Source organism: Osmerus mordax, chromosome 21 (assembly GCF_038355195.1).
Source record: "Osmerus mordax isolate fOsmMor3 chromosome 21, fOsmMor3.pri, whole genome shotgun sequence".
Lineage (NCBI taxonomy): Eukaryota > Metazoa > Chordata > Actinopteri > Osmeriformes > Osmeridae > Osmerus > Osmerus mordax.
In genome coordinates this window covers 11,731,099-11,751,853 of record NC_090070.1, presented here as the reverse complement: position 1 = coordinate 11,751,853, position 20,755 = coordinate 11,731,099, and the positions used below count along the sequence as shown (strand labels likewise).

The 20,755-nt window shown below is 50.6% G+C and overlaps 1 protein-coding gene across 6 annotated transcripts; it reads left to right on the top strand.

Moving 5' to 3' along the window:
- The first annotated feature begins 284 nt into the window (after nt 1-284).
- LOC136965505 (ectonucleoside triphosphate diphosphohydrolase 7-like) lies at nt 285-8,419 on the top strand. 6 transcript variants are annotated; one of them, XM_067259679.1, is made up of 14 exons: nt 285-360; nt 1,502-1,589; nt 2,116-2,295; nt 2,707-2,912; nt 3,782-3,932; nt 4,111-4,214; nt 4,331-4,390; nt 4,570-4,721; nt 5,044-5,210; nt 5,347-5,548; nt 5,807-5,926; nt 6,218-6,303; nt 6,441-6,602; nt 6,774-8,419. In XM_067259679.1, the coding sequence occupies exons 2-14, from the start codon at nt 1,582-1,584 to the stop codon at nt 6,988-6,990; spliced, it is 1,815 nt and encodes a 604-aa protein (XP_067115780.1). In that variant the 5' UTR covers nt 285-360; nt 1,502-1,581; the 3' UTR covers nt 6,991-8,419. The 6 variants fall into 6 exon arrangements, with proteins under 6 accessions (XP_067115780.1, XP_067115782.1, XP_067115779.1 ...); XM_067259681.1 differs by lacking the exon at nt 285-360 and adding an exon at nt 939-1,116 and having other exon boundaries at nt 4,573-4,721; XM_067259678.1 differs by lacking the exon at nt 285-360 and adding an exon at nt 939-1,116.
- The last annotated feature ends 12,336 nt before the right edge of the window (nt 8,420-20,755 follow it).

Here is a 20,755-nt window from a genome sequence, read left to right as displayed (position 1 = left end):
GTCAGTCATTCATTGGATCCACACGATTGGTTGGTTTGACGTTGTTGTTCACAGGATGAGGCGGGCAGTCGAAACAAGCTGGCAACGGAAGGGCAGTGACAGATTTGTAATGTCCCTTTTTCGTAACCACGACAGTCACGTGTTTTACCGTAACTGGTTATGAGACCTTGGCCAAGTGACCAACCTAGGAACTATTCGGTTGTTGAAATGAACTGAGTGCGTCAGGCCAACTTTCTTGCATACCTGAGAGACACACAAAAGTAAATGTTTGAGATAAGATATGCCTTTATTCGTCCCACAATGGGGAAATTCGGGCATTGCATCAGCAAAGTGGACAGAAGTATAGACACAATGTACAAAGTAAGTATGAGATATTATTAAAAAAATATATAAAAAAAGATAACACCAGTTGCATATGGACACCAAATATAAATAAACAAATATACATATTGTACAGTAGTTATTGCACTTTAAGTGTGTCCAGGAGTTATTGTGGTTGAGTCCTGTGTGTGTTTTTTTGTGTGTAGAGCAGTGCTGGTTGTATAGTCTCACAGCAGCAGGAAGGAGCGGTTTTATAGTCTCACACGCACTTAAGGTGAAGGAGCGGTTTACACCCAGTATTATTATGCAAACGAGCACTGTAAAATGTTGAAGTTTAGTAGGTCTAGTACATTTAACTTAAATATTGTGACAATACTTTCACTGCTGCGAGTCATAGACTGTGATTGAACGTGTGTTAATGAATACAATTAGTTATTGTGCACATTCTTGCAGCGGTGCACAAATGTTTACAAAAATATTTGCAAACTTCTTCATTGTACCACAAGGTGGCGTCGTTCAGAACCTGGACAGCGTTTTGGTTCCGTGACGTGGCCCTTTCACCGGATATACGTCACCCTAACATTCGCAGATTAGAAGTGCTCTGCCTTTAGCCTTCCCCTGTGTGATCGATCACTGTAAATGGACTTTCAAATTGTTTTGTTATTAAGGAGTAGGACTATCTACAAGTTATCCACTGAAAGTGCTGTAGCGATGGCATGACAAGCAGGGTTAACGTTTCATAGGGAGAGAATTTGCGTTAAAGCGGTCACATATGGATATATTGGCAGGCAGCTGGTAAGGGAATTTTACTATTCACCGGAAACCGGTTATCAGTGCGTGATTCTTTCATCACTGTCGATATATTCTATACAATGCATGGATACGTTGTTAGTGGTTGGTTGTCATTAGAAGTAAACCGTTGTATTTTTTTGTTGATGGGGATCGTACTCAAGACAACCTAATTGCGACTAGCTACACTGGAAAACCAAGAGTTTACATAACATTTCAGATCACCCAGATTAGATGTGGGTATAGGCCTACTGTACCTTATGATGTTACTTTATGGCAAATGCATTGTTTTACCATCATTCCGACAGAGCTGAAACGAGTCAACTTAACCTATCCCCCCTACCTCCCCCTTTCTTGTTCCTTCCCTCCCTCTCATTATTGTCTCTGTCAGCACGGAAAAGGAGCACCTGTGTTCCACGTAGAAGATCGCCATGAGGAGGTGACAGTGAGTTGACGATCTTCTTCGGACATATGGCAAGGTAATCACACTGAAATAACCGAGGTGCCCCACAGCTTTTCAAATGTGACATTTTACAAAAGGACGAGCACTGTTTAGCGTATCATTAATATTTGTGTTTTTACGAGATTGTGTATAATATTTGTTGTTGACTGCCGGCGTGTGTGCCCTCCCGTGTGTGTGTGTGTGCACGTGTGTGTGTGCGCGTGTGTGTGTGCGCGTGCCCTCCCGTGTGTGTGTGTGTGCGCGTGCCCTTTTGTGTGTGTGTGTGTGTGTGCGCGTGCGCTCCTGTGTGTGTGTGCGCGTGCCCTCCTGTGTGTGTGTGTGTGTGTGCGCGTGCCCTCCTGTGTGTGTGTGCGCGTGCCCTCCTGTGTGTGTGTGTGTGTGTGTGTATGCGCGTGCCCTCCTGTGTGTGTGTGCGCGTGCCCTCCTGTGTGTGTGTGTGTGTGTGCGCGTGCCCTCCTGTGTGTGTGTGCGCGTGCCCTCCCGTGTGTGTGTGTGTGCGTGCCCTCCTGTGTGTGTGTGTGTGTGTGTTTCTCTCCCCTCAGGATCAGTTTCTCCTGCCTGCCGGCCTCCTGGTACTGCAGCGTGTCCCTGCTGTCGCTGGGCTGCCTGCCCAGGCAGAGGCTGCTGTTCCTGGGCTTGCTGGTCTGCTCCGGGCTGGCGCTGCTGGGTCTCTACCAGGCTCAGCCCTGGGGGGTCCAGCACCGTGGCGGCCGCATCAACAAGTGAGCGATGGGCCTACCCCCCCACACACCCTCACTGACGTTTGCTTGAAACTGATTTTTTTGCTATACGTGTTTGAAAATTCTACTTAGAAACAAAGTTGGATTCAACCCTGCTCCCCTCCCCCTGCCTGCCTGCCTCTCCTTCCCCTGCCCCCCTTCACCACTCCCTCCCCCTGCCTGCCTGCCTCTCCTTCCCCTGCCCCCCTCCAACACTCCCTCCTCTTCTCCCACTCCCCCTGCCTGCCTGCCTCTCCTTCCCCTGCCCCCCTCCACCACTCCCTCCCCTGCTCCCCTCCCCCTGCCTGCCTGTCCTTCCCCTGCCCCCCTCCACCACTCCCTCCCCTTCTCCCACTCCCCCCTGCCGCCGCTTCCGCCCCTGTTCCCCCTCCCCCCGCCCCTCTCCCTCCCCAGGTACCTCTCCATCGTGGAGACCATGGAGGCCACAGACGTCAACAACGCAGCGCTGAACTATGGGATAGTGGTGGACTGTGGCAGCAGTGGCTCCAGGGTGTTTGTGTACTACTGGCCCCCCCACAACGGGAACCCCCACACCCTGCTGGACATCAGGCAGATGAGGGACAGAGACCGCACCCCCGTGGTCAAGAAGATCAAGCCAGGTGAGGAGCCACTCTGGGGTCAGGGGTTAGCGAGTGGACTGCTGTTGTTGTTGTTGTTGCTGCTGTTGTTATTGCTGCTGCTGTTGTTGTTGTTGTTGCTGCTGTTGTTGTTGCTGTTGTTGACGCTGCTGCTGCTGTTGTTGTTGTTGTTTTTCTTGCTGCTGTTGTTGTTGCTGTTGTTGTTGTGGTCATCATTCCTATCCAGTGTTTAATCATCACTCCTACAACCAGTATTTGATTCAGGGGTTGTGGTGGATACAGACAAAATTGAATCAAACACATTTATTAGGGGGTGTCTATAATAAGTATTCGGTATCTGTACAATAATCCTGTGTGTTAAAGGTCCAGTTGAGCCTAGTTATCTTGTCAGTGAATGCGCAGGACGCCCTCTCAGTCCCTCTGCTGCATCAGCTCCCCTGTGCTGGTTAATGATTGGTTGAACACATTCAGACACATGTCCAGTACTCTCCGCTCTGCCTATCTGCCCCCAAGGGGTCCCCTCCCCCCCCCTCCCCAGGGCAGATTAGATACGAGCGGGAGCAGCATGTTCCCTGTGAAGCGGCACTTTGCACCGGCTGGTGGCTGTGGGTGTGTTCTGTGACCTGCTTCAGTAACACATGCACATTCACGGGTCAGGTGGCTGAGCGGTTAGGGAGTTGGGCTGTTAATCAGAAGGTTGCCGGTTCGATTCCTGGCCGTGAAAAATGACATTGTGTCCTTGGGCAAGGCACTTCACCCTACTTGCCTCGGGGGGAATGTCCCTGTACTTACTGTAAGCCGCTCTGGATAAGAGCGTCTGCTAAATGACTAAATGTAAATGATGACATGCACATGTCCAGTAACACATCCTCCCTCCCTCCCTCCCTCAGGTATCTCCACCCTGGCTGAGACTCCAGAGCGAGCCAGTGACTACCTCCAGCCTCTGCTCAGTTTCGCTGCCGCCCACGTCCCCCGGGCCAAGCACAAGGAGACCCCCCTCTACATCCTGTGCACGGCCGGCATGAGGCTGCTGTCTGACGGGTAGGCCCCCTGCCGTGAGCCCCCATGACCCCTGGAGGGGGCAGGGGTCAGCTGACAGTCCGGAACTATCCTTCTCTCTCCGTCCATCCTGTCCATTCTGACAGTCCTCTCTCTCTCTCTCTCTCTCTCTCATTATCTCTCTCTTATTCTCTCTCTCATTATCTCTCTCTCTCTCCAGTCAGCAGTCTTCCATCCTGGAGGACCTGGTGTCAGACGTCACTAAGGAGTTTGACTTCCTGTTCTCCCGCTCCCACGCAGAGGTGATATCTGGGAAACAGGAAGGTGAGAGCAGAGCATTCTGGGATAGCGGTTGTTGACTCTTTAGCCGTCCAGCTGTTCCAGAGGCTAACTGTGTTGTTGGATTAGCTGTGATGCTAACGCTGTACCTGTCCTCTCAGGTGTGTATGCATGGATTGGCATTAACTTTGTGCTCGGACGCTTTGACCATGCTGACGACGGTGAGTGGAGGCACGCTGAGCTTATCCTCCCGGATGTTGACATTAAAAATAGAAATAAAACTCTTAAGATTGTGTTCTCTGTCGGTCTGAATTAGAAATAAAAGTAGAAACAGGAAATGGGGGAGTTGTCTTGCGTCTCGTAACCCGGCAACCACTGACTCCTCTGCTGTTCACTTCAGAAGATGACGCAATGGTGGAGGTCACCACGGGGTCACAGGCCCACCAGCCAATCAGCCGAAGGCGCACCGTGGGCATCATGGACATGGGCGGGGCCTCGCTGCAGATAGCCTATGAGGTGCCTTCAGCCGTCACCTTCAGCTCACCGGAGCAGGTAGGCAACCAATCAGAAACTCAGCAGGGACTTTTTGTAGAAAATATCTTCTAAACATTTGTAAAAACTTTTTACTAAAGCCACACCAAGAATTGTGTCAGAATGGCAAACTGCAAAAACACAAGAATTTAAATTTTGGGACAGGTAAAGTTCAGTTTGGGATGGTTAATTTTGCACTTCGGGACGGTACTGGGACAGTGAGGGGAAAAAAGTTAGTTGCGAGCCCTGGACAGAACCGGTTTTCTATTAAAAGCATTCCCGATAACTGTCTTATCAGTGCTAGATAGTTGAGGTGCACTTGTTTTGTCGCCCGGCCCTGCAGGAGGAGGTAGGTAAGACTCTGCTGGCAGAGTTTAACCTGGGATGTGATGTGGACCACACCGACCATGTGTACCGTGTCTACGTCACCACCTTCCTGGGCTTCGGAGGGAACATGGCCCGGCAGCGCTACGAGGACCAGCTGGTCAACAACACACTCGCTAGGAACAGGTGTGTGTGTGTGTGAACACACACAGTCACACACACACTGTCACACACACACACACACACAGTCACACACACACACACATCTCCTTTGATTGGTCGAGTCACCGTCTCCCTCCCTGTTGCGTCCTGGCTGGTCCAGGCTGTCGGGTGAGCAGAGGGGCCTGTCGGAGTCCTCCGCCCTCCCAGACCCGTGTCTGCCCGCGGGGCTGACGGACGTGGTGGAGAGGGAGGGCACCAGGGTGCACCTGCGGGGCCAGGGGGACTGGGGCCGCTGTCAGGGGAGCGTGAGGCCCTTCCTGGGCCTGCACAACGGGACCATGTCCCCCTACGGGGTCTACCAGGTATGGAGGACGCTGGGAGGATAGGGGGGTGGAGGGGGTGTGAAGAGGATGGAGGATAGCGGGCATGGAGAGAGGAGAGGGTACGAAGGGAGGATATGGGATGGAGACAGGATGGAGACAGGATGGAGGGAGGATGGACACAGGATGGGCTGGATGGAGGCGATGGAGGGGAGGATAGGGGGGATAAAGAAGGCAACATGTGACAGATCTGGAAATGCAGCATCCTGGTTAATCATAGCAAGTGTTCTGTGGCTCCAGGCTCCCATCGACTTCAAGAACAGCGAGTTCTACGGGTTCTCTGAGTTCTACTACTGTACCGAGGACGTCCTCCGCATGGGAGGCCAGTACGACAGCCACAAGTACTCACGCGCTGCCACGGTAACTAGCATTAGAACATTCTAGAAACTTACAGAGAGCTTAAGAGAATTAAAGGAGAACCAGGAAAGCAGAAGCAGGAAAACGCAGTATTGTGTTTTGCTAACCAGACAGATAGATGCATAGATGCATAGATACATTGACTGATTCTCCCCCCCCCCCCCCCCCCCCCCCCCTCCAAAAAAAGTTTTAATTAAGTTGAATGAACTAAACCTCCCCTTCTGTGTGAGCTTCTATTAGCATGATTAAAACTGGAGTGTTTGAGTGGTGAGCATGTTGTGGTCTGTCGTGCAGGAGTACTGCGCCACCAAGTGGTCGACTCTGAAACAGCGCCTGGAGAGTAAGCTGTTCTCACAGCAGGCAGACGTCTCCCGACTCAAGTAACAGCACACAACAATAATAATATCTCACTGGTAGATCTACACCTCAAAGTCTGGCCCTCATTTTCTGTGTGTGTGCTGTGTGTGCTGTGTGTGTGTGGGTGCTGTGTGTGTGCGTGTGTGCGTCCCCTCTCTAGGTACCAGTGTTTCAAGTCTGCCTGGATGTACGAGGTGCTCCACTCCGGGTTCCGTTTCCCCGGAGACTACGCCAGCCTGAAGACGGCCCAGCGAGTCTACGACAAGGAGGTGCAGTGGACCCTGGGAGCCATCCTCTTCAAGACCCGCTTCCTGCCTCTCAGGTAGTCACTTCCTGTCTGTCTGTCCCCCCCCCCCCCCCCGCACACACACACATCTCCCATTTTCAAGTGTGTGTAGGTGAAAACTGTATTCTCTCTCTCTCTCTCTCTCTCTCTCTCTCACTCTCTCTCTCTCTCTCTCTCTCTCTCTCTCTCTCACTCTCTCCCCTCCAGGGACCTGCAGCAGGAGGTGTTCCGCCAGGCCCACCCTGGCTGGCTGCGCTCCTCATTCATGTACCACCACCACCTGTTCTCCCTGTGCATCCTGGTGGTGCTGCTGGCCATCCTCCTGTACCTGCTGCGGCTGCGCAGGATCCACCAGAGGGAGCTCAGGCAGGCCGAGACCCTGGACCTGCTCTGGGTGGAGGAGGGGGAGGCCCTGCTTCCCTGACCCCTGACCCCTGGACCTGACCCCCTGGACCTGCTCTGGGTGGAGGAGGGGGAGGCCCTGACCTTTGACCCCTGGACCTGCTCTGTGTAGAAGGGAAGACTTCTACCCTGAGGGCTGTATCCTGACCTCTCCTGACCCTGAAACCTCGACTGCTCGACCTCAGACCCATCCTAGTGGCTGCTGACCCAGACTAAAGGATTCTGGTGACCTGGAGCTGACCCCTGACCCCTGAGGCAGGATCGTGGGACTGAGCATGCTCAGACCCTGGGAAGGGAGAGGAGGATCGAGGTTCCAGGAAACGAAAACATTTCAAACCGAGCAAACCTAGCGAGCGGAGCAGAAGGGCGATCAGAGACGGAAGCCGTTTCTCAGGACGCTTCTTTTCTTCATGTTTTTGTGTCGTTCTGCGGTTTTAAAACGGCGCCACCGTGTCGAACGTTTTTTTCTTGTCTTCATGACGAGTCTGTTTGGACAGTACTGTAACCATGACGACGCCGTCTGCGCTTTTGACTAGGACAGCTTTTCCTGTGAAACTTGAAAGCGAGAGATTCATCAGGAATTTCTTGCAGTGGGACGATGAGGTAAACAGCTTTACAGATTAAAAATTTAATAAAAATAATCGTACGGCGACGGTCAGTAGATTCATCTCCACTGTTTCGTTTTTTAATATCTGTATACTTCGATTTTGGTAGGTTTGAAATCCAGCCAGCCAGAAAACAAGTGTTTGTGGTTCACAGTGGAAAGGTGAATTGAAATCAATGTGTTGTGGAGATCTCCCTCCCCCCCCAATTATGATGCTGCCTTGTTGCAGTTTTTACCCTGTTTCTACACCTCAGAGAATCGTGTTCTTGAGTGGTTGTTTGTGGATGCAGACCATGTATTTTATAGGCTTTTCTAGTCAGATTTTTTGTCACTTAGTTGTTTATTTTTGTGAGGACAGCCTAACTGTTTTCTGTTCCATTTTTAACATGTGGCTGCTTCTAATAAGGGACCAATGAGGTGAGACCTTATGGTGCTCGTTTAACAAGGGACCAATCAGGTTGGACTGTGGTGGTGCTCGTTTAACAAGGGACCAATCATCATTTCCCCCTCCAGAGCTGGGCACTGTGCAATGTTTTACAATGAAAGCCTGAAACAGCAAAGGTGGGTAAAAGATTAAAATTTAAATTAATCTTCCAAAACCAAAATTGCAATTCCTATTGCATTTAATTCCACTGAACTGCTAACCATTTAATTTTTTGTTGTTGTGAATAGTTATGTTAGTTAAAGTCTGAGTAGTTGTATGCATGTGCTTGGTTTCACCTGTGTGGGGCAGAAAACAACCATTTTTGTTACTGTAACAATACATTTAATGAGAATTCAACAAGGAAGTGAAAATGAAGAATCTGGTTTGAAAAAAAAAAATCTTAAATGGTTTTAATAAAAATACATCCCCAAACATCCGGTGTGCGTGATCTGTTAACGCTACATTAGATCATTTTTGCACTAACATGCTTCACAAGTGCAAGAAGATCTACTAGTGTGTGTGTGTGTGTGCGTGCGCTCAAACATGAACTGGGGTGTTAGCTGACACCCGTCTCTGGAATAACCAGATTTTCTGAAGCCGTCTGTGTGGCTACATAAACAGACTCATCCCCCAGGTAGCGTACACACCTGTGGCTCCATACCCTGTCTGTTTCCTCAGTCAACACGGAGCAGCAACCTTTACTCACCTGCACACTGGCCTCACCTGTCTAGGTCAGAGGTGAGGTAGGGAGTAACCTGTCTAGGTCAGAGGTGAGGTAGAGAATAACCTGTCTAGGTCAGAAGTGAGGTAGAGAATAACCTGTCTAGGTCAGAGGTGAGGTAGAGAATAACCTGTCTAGGTCAGAGGTGAGGTAGAGAATAACCTGTCTAGGTCAGAGGTGAGGTAGGGAGTAACTTGTCTAGGTCAGAGGTGAGGTAGAGAATAACCTGTCTAGGTCAGAGGTGAGGTAGGGAGTAACTTGTCTAGGTCAGAGGTGAGGTAGGGAGTAACCTGTCTAGGTCAGAGGTGAGGTAGGGAGTAACCTGTCTAGGTCAGAGGTGAGGTAGGAAAGGAGACGAGGTAGGGAAGGAAGGACAGGTGACTGAAAGAGCAACAAGGAACTGAAGAGAAGATAAGATGAACCTTTATTCGTCCAACAATGGGAACATTCGGGCATTGCAGCAGCAAAGTGGACAGAAATATACATACAATTTATAAAGTAAGTACGAGACATTATAAATTTTTTATAAAAAAGATCAAAAGTGAAGTGAGCACTACTGGGATCAGCCAATGAACACAAAACCAAACGTTGGACGGTTTACTTTAAAAATATACTTTAATACGACAGCTGCATATAAATATTAAAATATACATTATACAGGTGTACAGCTCACACAAAACAAAAAATATTAGGCTTCTATTTACGGCATTTCTTTTTCTTGTTGCTTTTAGACTACCGATTCTCTTTCCAATATGCTTACTAACTGTGAAAGTAGATGTACATAGAGGTTATCGAACATTGCAAGACCAAAGCGCTATTGTCTTGTAGTATTCTAATAACTGGGTTTAATGAAGACAGAAGTAGTGAAAAATTAGAGGTGAGGATTTGTATGATAGAGACAAAGAGAGAAGGGTTTTTTTTTTTCGTTTTTTTTTGCTGTACAGTATATGACACGGCGTTCTGGAATGGTATGACACACGACACTGCATTCTGTGTTCTACGACTTCCTCTTCCCGCACCTTGATGTTCCTTATCACTTTACACCACAAAGGAAACACTTTGAAACAAATCTCTGGTTTTGGTATTTAGTCACAGGGTCCTGCTCAACAGTCTAGCGGGAGATTGATCCCTCTGACGCACTTTAGGGAATGGGACTGGTACAAGCACAGTCCTCGAGGCCCAGGCAGCAGGAGAGGAGGCCGAGAGGAGGAGACTAAGGTCGGCTCACCGGTGTTTGACGACAGTCTGCTATTGTATGGCTCTTCGTCAGATCAGGCCATTATAACTCACACACGGGAATGTCAGTGTGTGTGTGTCAGTGTGTGAGGGTTGGATAACCAGGGCACTCAGGGGGGGCCCCAAGTGTCCTTGCTTTTGACTGCCTGGGCGGCCCTCTTATCTTTGAAACACGAGAGCCCCTTGCTGTGTGTGGAGGAGGACAATGTGGTAGGAGGCAGAGCAGGGAGGCCAGACCGGGGTCAGCATCGTCCCACCGGCGTCCTCTTACTTGAATGTGGCTGAACAGATTGTGTGTTTGACTTATATTTTCAACACAAAATCTCAAAATGCCCCCCAAAATGTTCTATAACAAAATGAGAATACTGTTCCTGGGTGTCAACCCTCACAGAGTATAAATATGGCATCGGATGTTTCACGGTAAGTATTACGGTGCTTAAGTCTAGTTCAAACAGTCGTACAGAATTGAGCCCTTGTACCAAGTTCTCTGTGGCATTCTGGAACTTTCTTTGTGAACATTCTTTGTGTTTGAAAAAGGCAGTGACCATTTCTAGGGAAAAACGAGTCAGTGAGACCAGCTAGCTTTGCTATTTTCATTGCTAGTCAGGAAATAAAGGGTGTAAAATCACACTATTCAGTGCCATCTGAGAAAAGGATTTTGTGAACGATTGGTTTCCTTCAACTGCCCTCACAAACACACTAACACATCGTATTTCAGATCTAGGACCAGCATAGTCTGTATTCACCGGTAGGTAGAAGAAGGTCAGTTTAGGATCTAGTCTCAACAATATGACCCTGTGAGTGCCGATCTGCTTGTATGGGTGCTCTGGATCGGCTAGCGAGGCCTGATCTGCCTGTGTTCTCTGGATCGGCTAGCGAGGCCTGATCTGCCTGTGTTCTCTGGATCGGCTACCTAGGCCTGATCTGCCTGTGTTCTCTGGATCGGCTAGCGAGGCCTGCCTCTCTGTTCCAGGTACACGTAAACAGGGCAGTTCCAGGAAGAGTAGAGGCAGGAATGCAAGCCGAGCATAGATTGCCTTGCCAAGAACGGCCCCTCCCAGGCGATAGTCTTGCACAATTAAAGGAACAATCCACCCAAAACCAGACGCGTTCGTACCCTCACAGTGGTCGAACTTGTAGATGAGTCAATGTGATGAACTCTCTTATCGGTTGGTGGGCAGAACCCCTCTAACTGAATGGAAACTTTCCCTCAATATTATCTAGCTCTGAGGGTTGACTTCTCTGTCACAACGCAGGGCACGAACAGTTGCAACCAGAAACACGTCTACAAGGGACGAGGGAAGGTGAAACCTCCGCTACGCATGGACCCAACCCCCCCTCCCCCAAAAAAGAGTGAAATATCCCTTTAAAGCCCACGAAAACTTAAACCACCTAAACTTCAATGACCCTCAACGTTTGTGCACATTAACGGAAAATAGGATGAACGTTGGAGAAAAGAAATCTGTTCCTGTTGTTATATTTACATTTAGTCATTTAGCAGACGCTCTTATCCAGAGCGACTTACAGTAAGTACAGGGACATTCTCCCCGAGGCAAGTAGGTTGAAGTGCCTTGCCCAAGGACACGTCATTTTGCACGGCCGAGAATCGAACCAACAACCTTCTGATTAATAGCCCGACTCCCTAACCGCTCAGCCATCTGACCCCCCCTCTTCTTCTAGAGCATGTGAAGGTTTAGGGGTTTTGCCAGCGAGGGATCTTGTGACAGTTCTGGCAACCACGCACGATGGTCAGCTTGTGGAAAACATAGGAAGAAAGAGGGATCTGTAGAGGAGAGACATAGATCCTGTCTATGGCCCAACACATGTAGCCTACATAAATACATACAGCACACAGTCCTTTTAGCAGGGGCTGTAGGGATGAGATTCATAGATAAGGAATAAGGAATAAGATTCCTAGGCCCTGTTTTTACTCGAACCACGGACTTTGCCTGGTATCCTGTCCTTCGCCCTTCCCTCCTTGTTCCGGCTGCTGTCGTTCACCCACAGGACAGTAGAGAATCACATCTCTAAAGACCAGTTCACACTGCCCAAACAAACACCAACAAGCACCAACAGTGTTTGGTTTGGTGTGACGTGCATCTGAGAGTGGAGGTGAGCCTGCCTGCTAGCTCATCGGAGAGTGGAGGTGAGCCTGCCTGCTAGCTCATCGGAGAGTGGAGGTGAGCCTCCCTGCTAGCTCATCTGAGAGTGGAGGTGAGCCTCCCTGCTAGCTCATCTGAGAGTGGAGGTGAGCCTCCCTGCTAGCTCATCTGAGAGTGGAGGTGAGCCTGCCTGCTATCTCATCTGAGAGTGGAGGTGAGCCTCCCTGCTAGCTCATCTGAGAGTGGAGGTGAGCCTCCCTGCTAGCTCATCGGAGAGTGGAGGTGAGCCTGCCTGCTATCTCATCTGAGAGTGTAGGTGAGCCTCCCTGCTAGCTCATCTGAGAGTGGAGGTGAGCCTCCCTGCTACCTCATCTGAGAGTGGAGGTGAGCCTCCCTGCTATCTCATCTGAGAGTGGAGGTGAGCCTCCCTGCTAGCTCATCGGAGAGTGGAGGTGAGCCTGCCTGCTATCTCATCTGAGAGAGTGGAGGTGAGCCTCCCTGCTAGCTCATCTGAGAGAGTGGAGGTGAGCCTCCCTGCTAGCTCATCGGAGAGTGGAGGTGAGCCTCCCTGCTAGCTCATCTGAGAGAGTGTAGGTGAGCCTGCCTGCTAGCTCATCTGAGAGAGTGGAGGTGAGCCTCCCTGCTAGCTCATCTGAGAGTGGAGGTGAGCCTCCCTGCTAGCTCATCTGAGAGTGGAGGTGAGCCTGCCTGCTAGCTCATCTGAGAGTGGAGGTGAGCCTGCCTGCTAGCTCATTGGAGAGTGGAGGTGAGCCTGCCTGCTATCTCATCTGAGAGTGGAGGTGAGCCTCCCTGCTAGCTCATCTGAGAGTGGAGGTGAGCCTGCCTGCTATCTCATCTGAGAGTGGAGGTGAGCCTGCCTGCTAGCTCATCGGAGAGTGGAGGTGAGCCTCCCTGCTAGCTCATCTGAGAGTGGAGGTGAGCCTCCCTGCTAGCTCATCTGAGTGGAGGTGAGCCTCCCTGCTAGCTCATCTGAGAGTGGAGGTGAGCCTCCTTGCTAGCTCATCTGAGTGGAGGTGAGCCTCCCTGCTAGCTCATCTGAGTGGAGGTGAGCCTCCCTGCTAGCTCATCTGACTGGATTCCTTCTCTGGAATCCTCTGGGCCATCTGTCTTTGGGGTTTTGCTTATAGAGCTTAGTGTTGCTTTCACTACAGCTGCAACACTTTGTCAGAAACACGACAAACTGTTCCTACAAACATGAACCGTCCCCCAGAACAGGAAGCAGACAGGAGGTCACACAGGGATGAATGGATGGACCCAGGTTTGGTTTCAGAGGGACACAACGGAATATGATTTGACCTTGTTCACTGTTAGATCAACAGCTGACAAGGGAGACTGCTTATCTGAAAAGAACCGTACAAAAGGGTTCGACTGCTCAGTTTCAACCACCGGTAAAAGCCAAACATGGAGTTTCCATAGCGACGAACATTGTTTTTTAAGAATACTGCCACTGGAACGCAGCCTGGAATTTCTTCAATGTTGGTTCACATAGCAAATAAGAAAAACAACAGAATGGTATTGCTTAACATCGCCATGGCAATCTGCCACACGCACATGGCTTACAAACTTCAAAGGCCTGGACCGCCCTGACTGGCCGATCAGATTTGGTCATTTGTGCATTATTAAATCTCCTCTCTCATCTTTTAGAAGTTTGTTGGACCTGTGGACCGAGCAAGGACCAGAGAGAGGTTGCTGTTCCTGGTGGACCAGTCAAGTCTAGGCCGTGGTCATAGTTAGGTTGCACAACATCAAGGAAATGGCTCTGTGTTCTCGTGCCTTTGTGCTTTATGAGCACATCAGACAGTTCTCGGTGTTCTACTGTGCCAGGCAAGAACAATCAAGCACAGATAGGTCATTTTGAAGAATTGCGAGTATCTTTTGGATCCAGGCCTGCTAGTCAGAGCACGACACCTTCCTGTTGGGACGAGCTTCAGCAGACTGCTCCCGGAAGCAGACCCCCCCCCCCCAACCCTCAACAAATATAAAACTAAACAAATTGGTTCCACACGGAACTATTTCATCACACAAAACACAAGTTACAGGTGGTGCCATTTCACCAATACAGGGTTCTAGCTGAAATCCCACAGCAACAGGTTCCTATAGAGTTCCCCAGAAGGTTCTCCTGACTGTAAACAATAAGAGAACCCCTTTAAAGAACTTTGTTTCTGACAGTGTACATATTAGAAGCAGGGTTCATACACAACATGTTGTCCGTTTCCAGACCCAGGGAACTAACCACACATATCTATTCTCTATGACATCAAAAACCCTTTATTTCACAACTTTGTTGAATACAATTACAGCATTGTACGGTCTGTTATTTATGAATACATTATTATGTGTTTATGAATAACAGACCGCTGCTATGGACGCACTTCTGAATATAACAACAACTTTTTGCAGAAGCAATAAAATAATTTTAGAAATCCATGAAACAATTATTATTTTTTAAATCAGTATTTTGTTTCAAATAATTGATTTATTTAGTAAGTAGCTTCGCGTCAGGATTCGGCTTCACCCCGCCACGGTTGATTTAACGCTGTACGGGAACCCTCCAAACCCAAAGGCTTCACAGATCTAAGCTCACGAACAAAGCTCTCGATCACATTTCCATAAGTAAACAATCATCGATAAGGTGCAGCGTCTTCTTTCCTTCTCCTCGGGACTCGCCAACATGCTCGCTCCAATCCAGCACAGTGCAATGTAGCGTTTCCATGACGCTCAAGAAAGACCACTGATAGGCTACAGCGTGGTGTGACCCCTTTGGGATCGGCCAATCGGGGAAAAAAGGCAGTGTTCCAACTGGGATGCTGGCCTTGATGTACAAAACGGAACAAGAAAACACACTTTTAAGATCGTGTTTTTTTTTTTTTTTTAGCTTTGAGTCTTTGAGGCTGACTAGTTGGTTCTGGGAGGGTACGCTGGGTTGCTACGCAACAGACAAATCAGGAGGCATGGAGAAGGCATGGAGGACACACACACATCAATAGGCTGCGGAGCTAAAGGCTGACCAATGAGAGCTTTCAGTCACTTAGTGATCCCAGCTCTTACCCAATCAGCTTCTCCGTTAACAGAAAGCAGTGATTCAGTGACTGTCAGATTCTCCAGTCATCTGGTGACGGACGTGAGGGGGAACATTACAAAATAAAATAAAAGATCGATTGAATTCACACTTCCTCGTCCGCTTATTGTTCAAAGAGACGTTTGGGTTCACTGGCGGTATGAGAGGACGACAGCGAGGATTGTGGGTAAGATCAGATCCAGGGACTTTGACAGCAGTTCAATTCATCTTTGGTCGGTCATTAGAATTAAGGTGCATCGTACTTCCCTCCGCCATCTTTCTTTTCTTTTCTTGTTGTTTAATTCAGTGACGAAAGCTCCGTGGCCTTTGCTACAATGACTCCCACAGCCTGTCTGATAGACAGAGGCACCAGAGAACAGCTGGCTCTTCCCCCGACCACACATGTGACTCCAGGGTTGCTAAGAGGCGGAACCCATGGCAACAGCAGCAGGAGTGACCGTAGCTCTCTGTGGTAAGCACCAATGAGACTGTGGAGCAGAGAACCTAGCCCCTCCCACTCCTGTGTAAGCACTTCCTGTCCTCATATGCCCTCTGGACAGCTCGGCCAATCCACAGCAGCGAGCTCAGCCTATCAGGTAAGAGCATGCTACCAACAGTGCAATGGCTATTTATAGGCACAATGGGGTACAAGTAGAGAGTACAGAGGGGATATATACAAAACACGCACGCACGTCGTACAGTATAAACTAAACACACACACACACACACTAAACCAGAGATAAGCTGACGCTCACACATGTATACCTGCAGCAGCTAGCTCTGTGTGACGGTTGGCCCAAAGATAGAGTTGGGTTCTAGACAGTGTTTGAATGGAGAGGCGGGGTCGGGGGGTTGGAGATGCTTAGGAGTACTGAGGGTGAAGAGGGCAGTCTCTGTTTCGCTCCCGCACACAAGTACTCCTTAGGAGTGGTCCGGCCTCCGTCACCAGCCCCTACACAACTCGCACGCACGCCAGTTGCCAGTGTTGTGTGGGTGGGGTCGGGACCCACTGAATGAGGGAGTAGGTGTGGGAGGGTTGGATTGGTTTAGAGGAGAATAGAGTCCCTGGGCTGGGGGGTGGAGGTGAAGGGGGGTGGGCTGGGGGGTGGAGGTGAAGGGGCCTGGGCTGGGGGGTGGAGGTGATGTTGTTGTTGTTGTTGATGTTTACCCGGTGGTGTCTTCTCCCGAGGGCATGTCTTTGCCCCCGTTCTGACCTCCAGCACTGACCGCTAGAATCCTCTGAACAAACTCCTTGGTCCTCCCAGCCACCAGGGGACCTGCACACACACACACACACACACACACACACGTGGGTTAAAATAGACAGACCTCATCTACCTTCTCCTCTCACTTTGACATTGGCCTCACTTTGGCCTATTTTTGCGCCTCCTTCTTTCCCTCTCTCCCCTCCCTCCCTCTCCTCCTCCCCTCCCTCCCTCTCCCTCCCTCCCTCACCACTAGACTCCTTTAGGATGTCCTCCAGCCTCTGGGTCATCCCTCGCTCGTCTGGCTCCTCTTCTTCACTGCTCTCCACTTTCTGCCGGATCACCTCCTTGATCCGCAGCAGCGCCCCCAGCAGGTTATCTGGGGAAGGGCAGGAGAAACAGCTTCTCTCAATAAATTAGATTTATTTGTATTGGTTGAAAGTAATATCTGTTTTCTATGATGAATGACTTAAGTGAGAAATATTTACAAATACCTCAACATTTATTCTGCTTCTACCAGGGAAAGTACTAATTACTGTAAATGTACTTAAAATGGTTCTAAACTAGGAAGGTAAAATTTAATGGTTTTCGATTTTACGAATGAATGACTGCAGGAACCAATCCGATAGGACGATCCTGTCACATGTCCTGTAACTCGCTTCCTGTATTGAACACAAGCCCCAGCTCTTGAAGGATCATGTGACGCCTCGGTCTGACCCTCTCCACCAGGCTAGCGCTGGCCTTGACAGACCCTTTGTCTGTTCTCGCTCTCACACACACACACACACACACACACACACACACACACACACACACACACACACACGACCCCCCCCCCCCTCCCACACACATAAGTAATTGGGGTCAGGCTTGCTGGAGTTGGCAGGGCTCCAGGCTCCAGACTTTAATGTCCAGGACGAGCAGCCCCAGCAGACAGACAAGGGGGGAGGGAGGGAGGGAGGCAGGGACACAAAGCGTGAACAGAGAGAGAGAAAGAGAGAGAAGGAGAAACAGAGAGGGAGAGAGAGAGAGATGGCCAGATGTAATCCATCTATACAGGCCGCTTTACGGAACGTTTGGAAGCCTTCTGGAACGTTTGGAAGCCTTCTGGAACGTTTGGAATGTGGAACGCTGGAGAAGAGGACAAAAGGGGAGCAGCTCACCCTGGGAGAGGTTGAGACGTGTGTGTGTATGGGAGGTGTGGGCACTGGGGTTGCCAGGTTTGAGGTGGACTGGAGTGGGTTTTGGTCTGAATCTGACATTGCTGTGCTCAGTACACAAGTGTGACTGAGGCAGAGATTGTGCTATAAGCGTGGATTAAGAGTTCCCAGCAATGTGACGTAGATCTAGACAGGTTAGAGCTGAATGTGACGTAGATCTACACAGGTTAGAGCTGAATGTGACGTAGATCTACACAGGTTAGAGCTGAATGTGACAGACGTTGGGTTGCCAGATGCCTGCTTGTGATGTTGTACATTTTCTGCATTTTATTTGATCTTGTTTATTATGTTTACTGTATGCACCTGCCCACCAAAGTAAATTACTTGTTCGTGACCACTTACTTGGCGATTAAAAACTATTCTGATTCTGTTGTCGTTGGGTTGCCAGGTATGTACTCACCGTACTCCTGGCTGAGCCCCCACAGTTTGATCTTGTTGGCTTCGTGCTGCGCCTTCTTCTTCAGCCTGCAGGCTCTGGCACACGAGGAAGAAGTCCGTGAGTCCTCCTCTCCCTCACGCCACCACTGTTCTGTTTAAACACCCCCTACCCCTCCTAGTAACAACATTTGAACTAGGGACACACACACACACTCACTCACCCCGTCATGAAGCACACACACACACACACACTCACTCACCCCGTCATGAAGCACACACACACTCACCCCGTCATGAAGCACACACACACACACACACTCACCCCGTCATGAAGCACACACACACACACACACACACACACACACACACAGGCGGAGGGTCACACACACACACTCTCCTGTCTGAAGGAAATACCAGAGTGTATGTCGAGCAGTTTCACTGCTGTGTGCTGGAGTCTTAACTGTTCCAGGCAGAGGGGCACAGGACTTCTCTAAAGCTGAACCACAGCTCTGAACACATGTTTACACACACACACACACACACACACACACACACACTTGTTCCCATGACAAAAGTCACTTTTTATCCAATTTGTTCCCCTCCCTTAATCCATTTGTTTCTCATCCCTTTTTATCTTTTCTCCTTCTCCCTACTCAGTCCTCTCTCACTCTTCCCTCCATCCTGACTCCCCGCCCCCCTATCTCCTTCCCCCGCCCCCCCCCCCCCCCCCCCCCCGCCCCCCTGCAGGTACCTGGAGGCCAGCTTGTTCTTCTCCTTGCGGGAGCGTGCCCGGGCCACCACAGGCAGCTCGTTGACGGGTCCCATGCCGTCGATGGCAGCGTTCAGCTTCTGCAGCTGCAGCCCGATGTTCTGCAGCTTCTGGGGGTCGGGGGTCAGGTCGCTGGCGTCTGTCTTACGAGCTTTACGGCGTCCCTTCTTACCTGGGGGGCGAGATGGGGGGGGGGGGGGGGGGGGGGTTGGAGGGTCAGGATGGAGGGAAGGAGGCGATGGAAGTAAGCATGTAGGCTACAATAGGGTATTAGTTGGTACACTAGCTACCGTACTAACACTAGTTAGAATACTAGTTTGGGTTCTAGAACTAGTTAGGGTTCTAGTCATGGTGCTGGAGTGCGTGTGTGTGTGCGTACCCTCCCTGCGGTACAGGGTGCTGGGCAGTGTGCTGGAGCTCCAGGAGAGAGACCAGCGGATCTCCCCGGCCGCCCTCCTCCTGCCCCCGTTCTCCCCGGCGTGTCGGTACTCCCAGAAACACCGCCGCTTCTTCGGACGCTCGCCCGCACGGCGCTCCGGCTCCGCCTCTGACGGGGACAGCACACACACACACATGAGCGTACACACACACACGAGCGCAGACACACCCCTCCTCCAATATTGACACACACCAGCCAGACAAGATGAGCAAGAAAAAATTAACAATTGTATTGTGTATGTTGTGTATATACAAATATAACTGTAAAACATGACTGGTAAATAAAAAAAAGGAGAATGTGAAGTTTAAAAGGAGCCAGTAAAGTGTGTAGAGGGCAGGGGATGCGGTCAGGCCTGACAGGGGGGAAGCAGAGTGTGGAGGGCAGAGGATGGGGTCAGGCCTGACAGGGGGGAAGCAGAGTGTAGAGGGCAGGGGATGGGGTCAGGCCTGACAGGGGGGAAGCAGAGTGTGGAGGGCAGGGGATGGGGTCAGGCCTGACAGGGGGGAAGCAGAGTGTGGAGGGCAGGGGATGGGGTCAGGCCTGACAGGGGGGAAGCAGAGTGTGGAGGGCAGGGGATGGGGTCAGGCCTGACAGGGGGGAAGCAGAGTGAGCTGTCTGGCCCTGTGTTACACAACCCTGTCTGTCTGTGGAGACCGGCTTTTGCTGCTCTGCTCTACTCTCGCTTTCTCTGTCTCTCTCACACACACACACACACACACACACACACACACACACACACACACACACACACACACACACACACACACACACACACACAAAGGGATCAACACTTTATCCAGTCTGCCACAAACCGCCTTGAGCTTTGGAGAGAACGAGCACAGCCAAACGGGCACACACACACCAACACACACACACACGGTGGAGATGATAGATAACGCTGGAGCCTTTGTGCAGGACAGAGAGAGAGAGAGCAGAATGAGGTCTGAGAGTGTGGCAGAGACGTATCTGTTACACCACCCTGAGAGAGGGCCATGAGTTTATATAAGACGGGGAGGAGAGGAGGGGAGGAGAGAGGGAGGAGGAGGGGAGGAGGAGACTAAGGAGAGAGGAGGAACGAGGGAAGAGAGGGCTGAGGAGAGCAGGAGAGAGGAGAGGAGGAGAGGGAGTAGAGAAAGAGGGTACAGGAGAGGGAGTAGAGAAATAGGGTACAGGAGAGGAGAGGAGGAGGAGAGAGGAGAGGGAGTAGAGAAAGAGGTTACAGGAGAGGAGAGGAGGAGAGAGAGTAGAGAAAGAGGGTACAGGAGAGGAAGGGGAAAAGATGTGTGACATCATCACAGACTCACCGCATTCGGTTTCCGTGGAGCTGGAGAGCTCTGCTGCCGTTTCCTCCACCCCCCCCCTCCTCCTCCTCCTCCTCCTCCTCTTCCTCCTCCTCCTCTTCCTCCTCCTCCTCCTCCTCGTCCCCCAACTCTTCCTCCTTTTCTTCTCCCTCCCCTTCTCCCTCCGATATCCTCTTCCCCTCCAGCGCCTCTGTCTCTCCCTCCTCCGGTCCTCTCTTCCTCCTCGTCTCTCCCTCCTCCTCCTCGTCCCCCTCCTCCCCCTCCTCCTCATCCGTCTGTGTGTCAGAGTCTGGGCCTGACCCTGTGGGT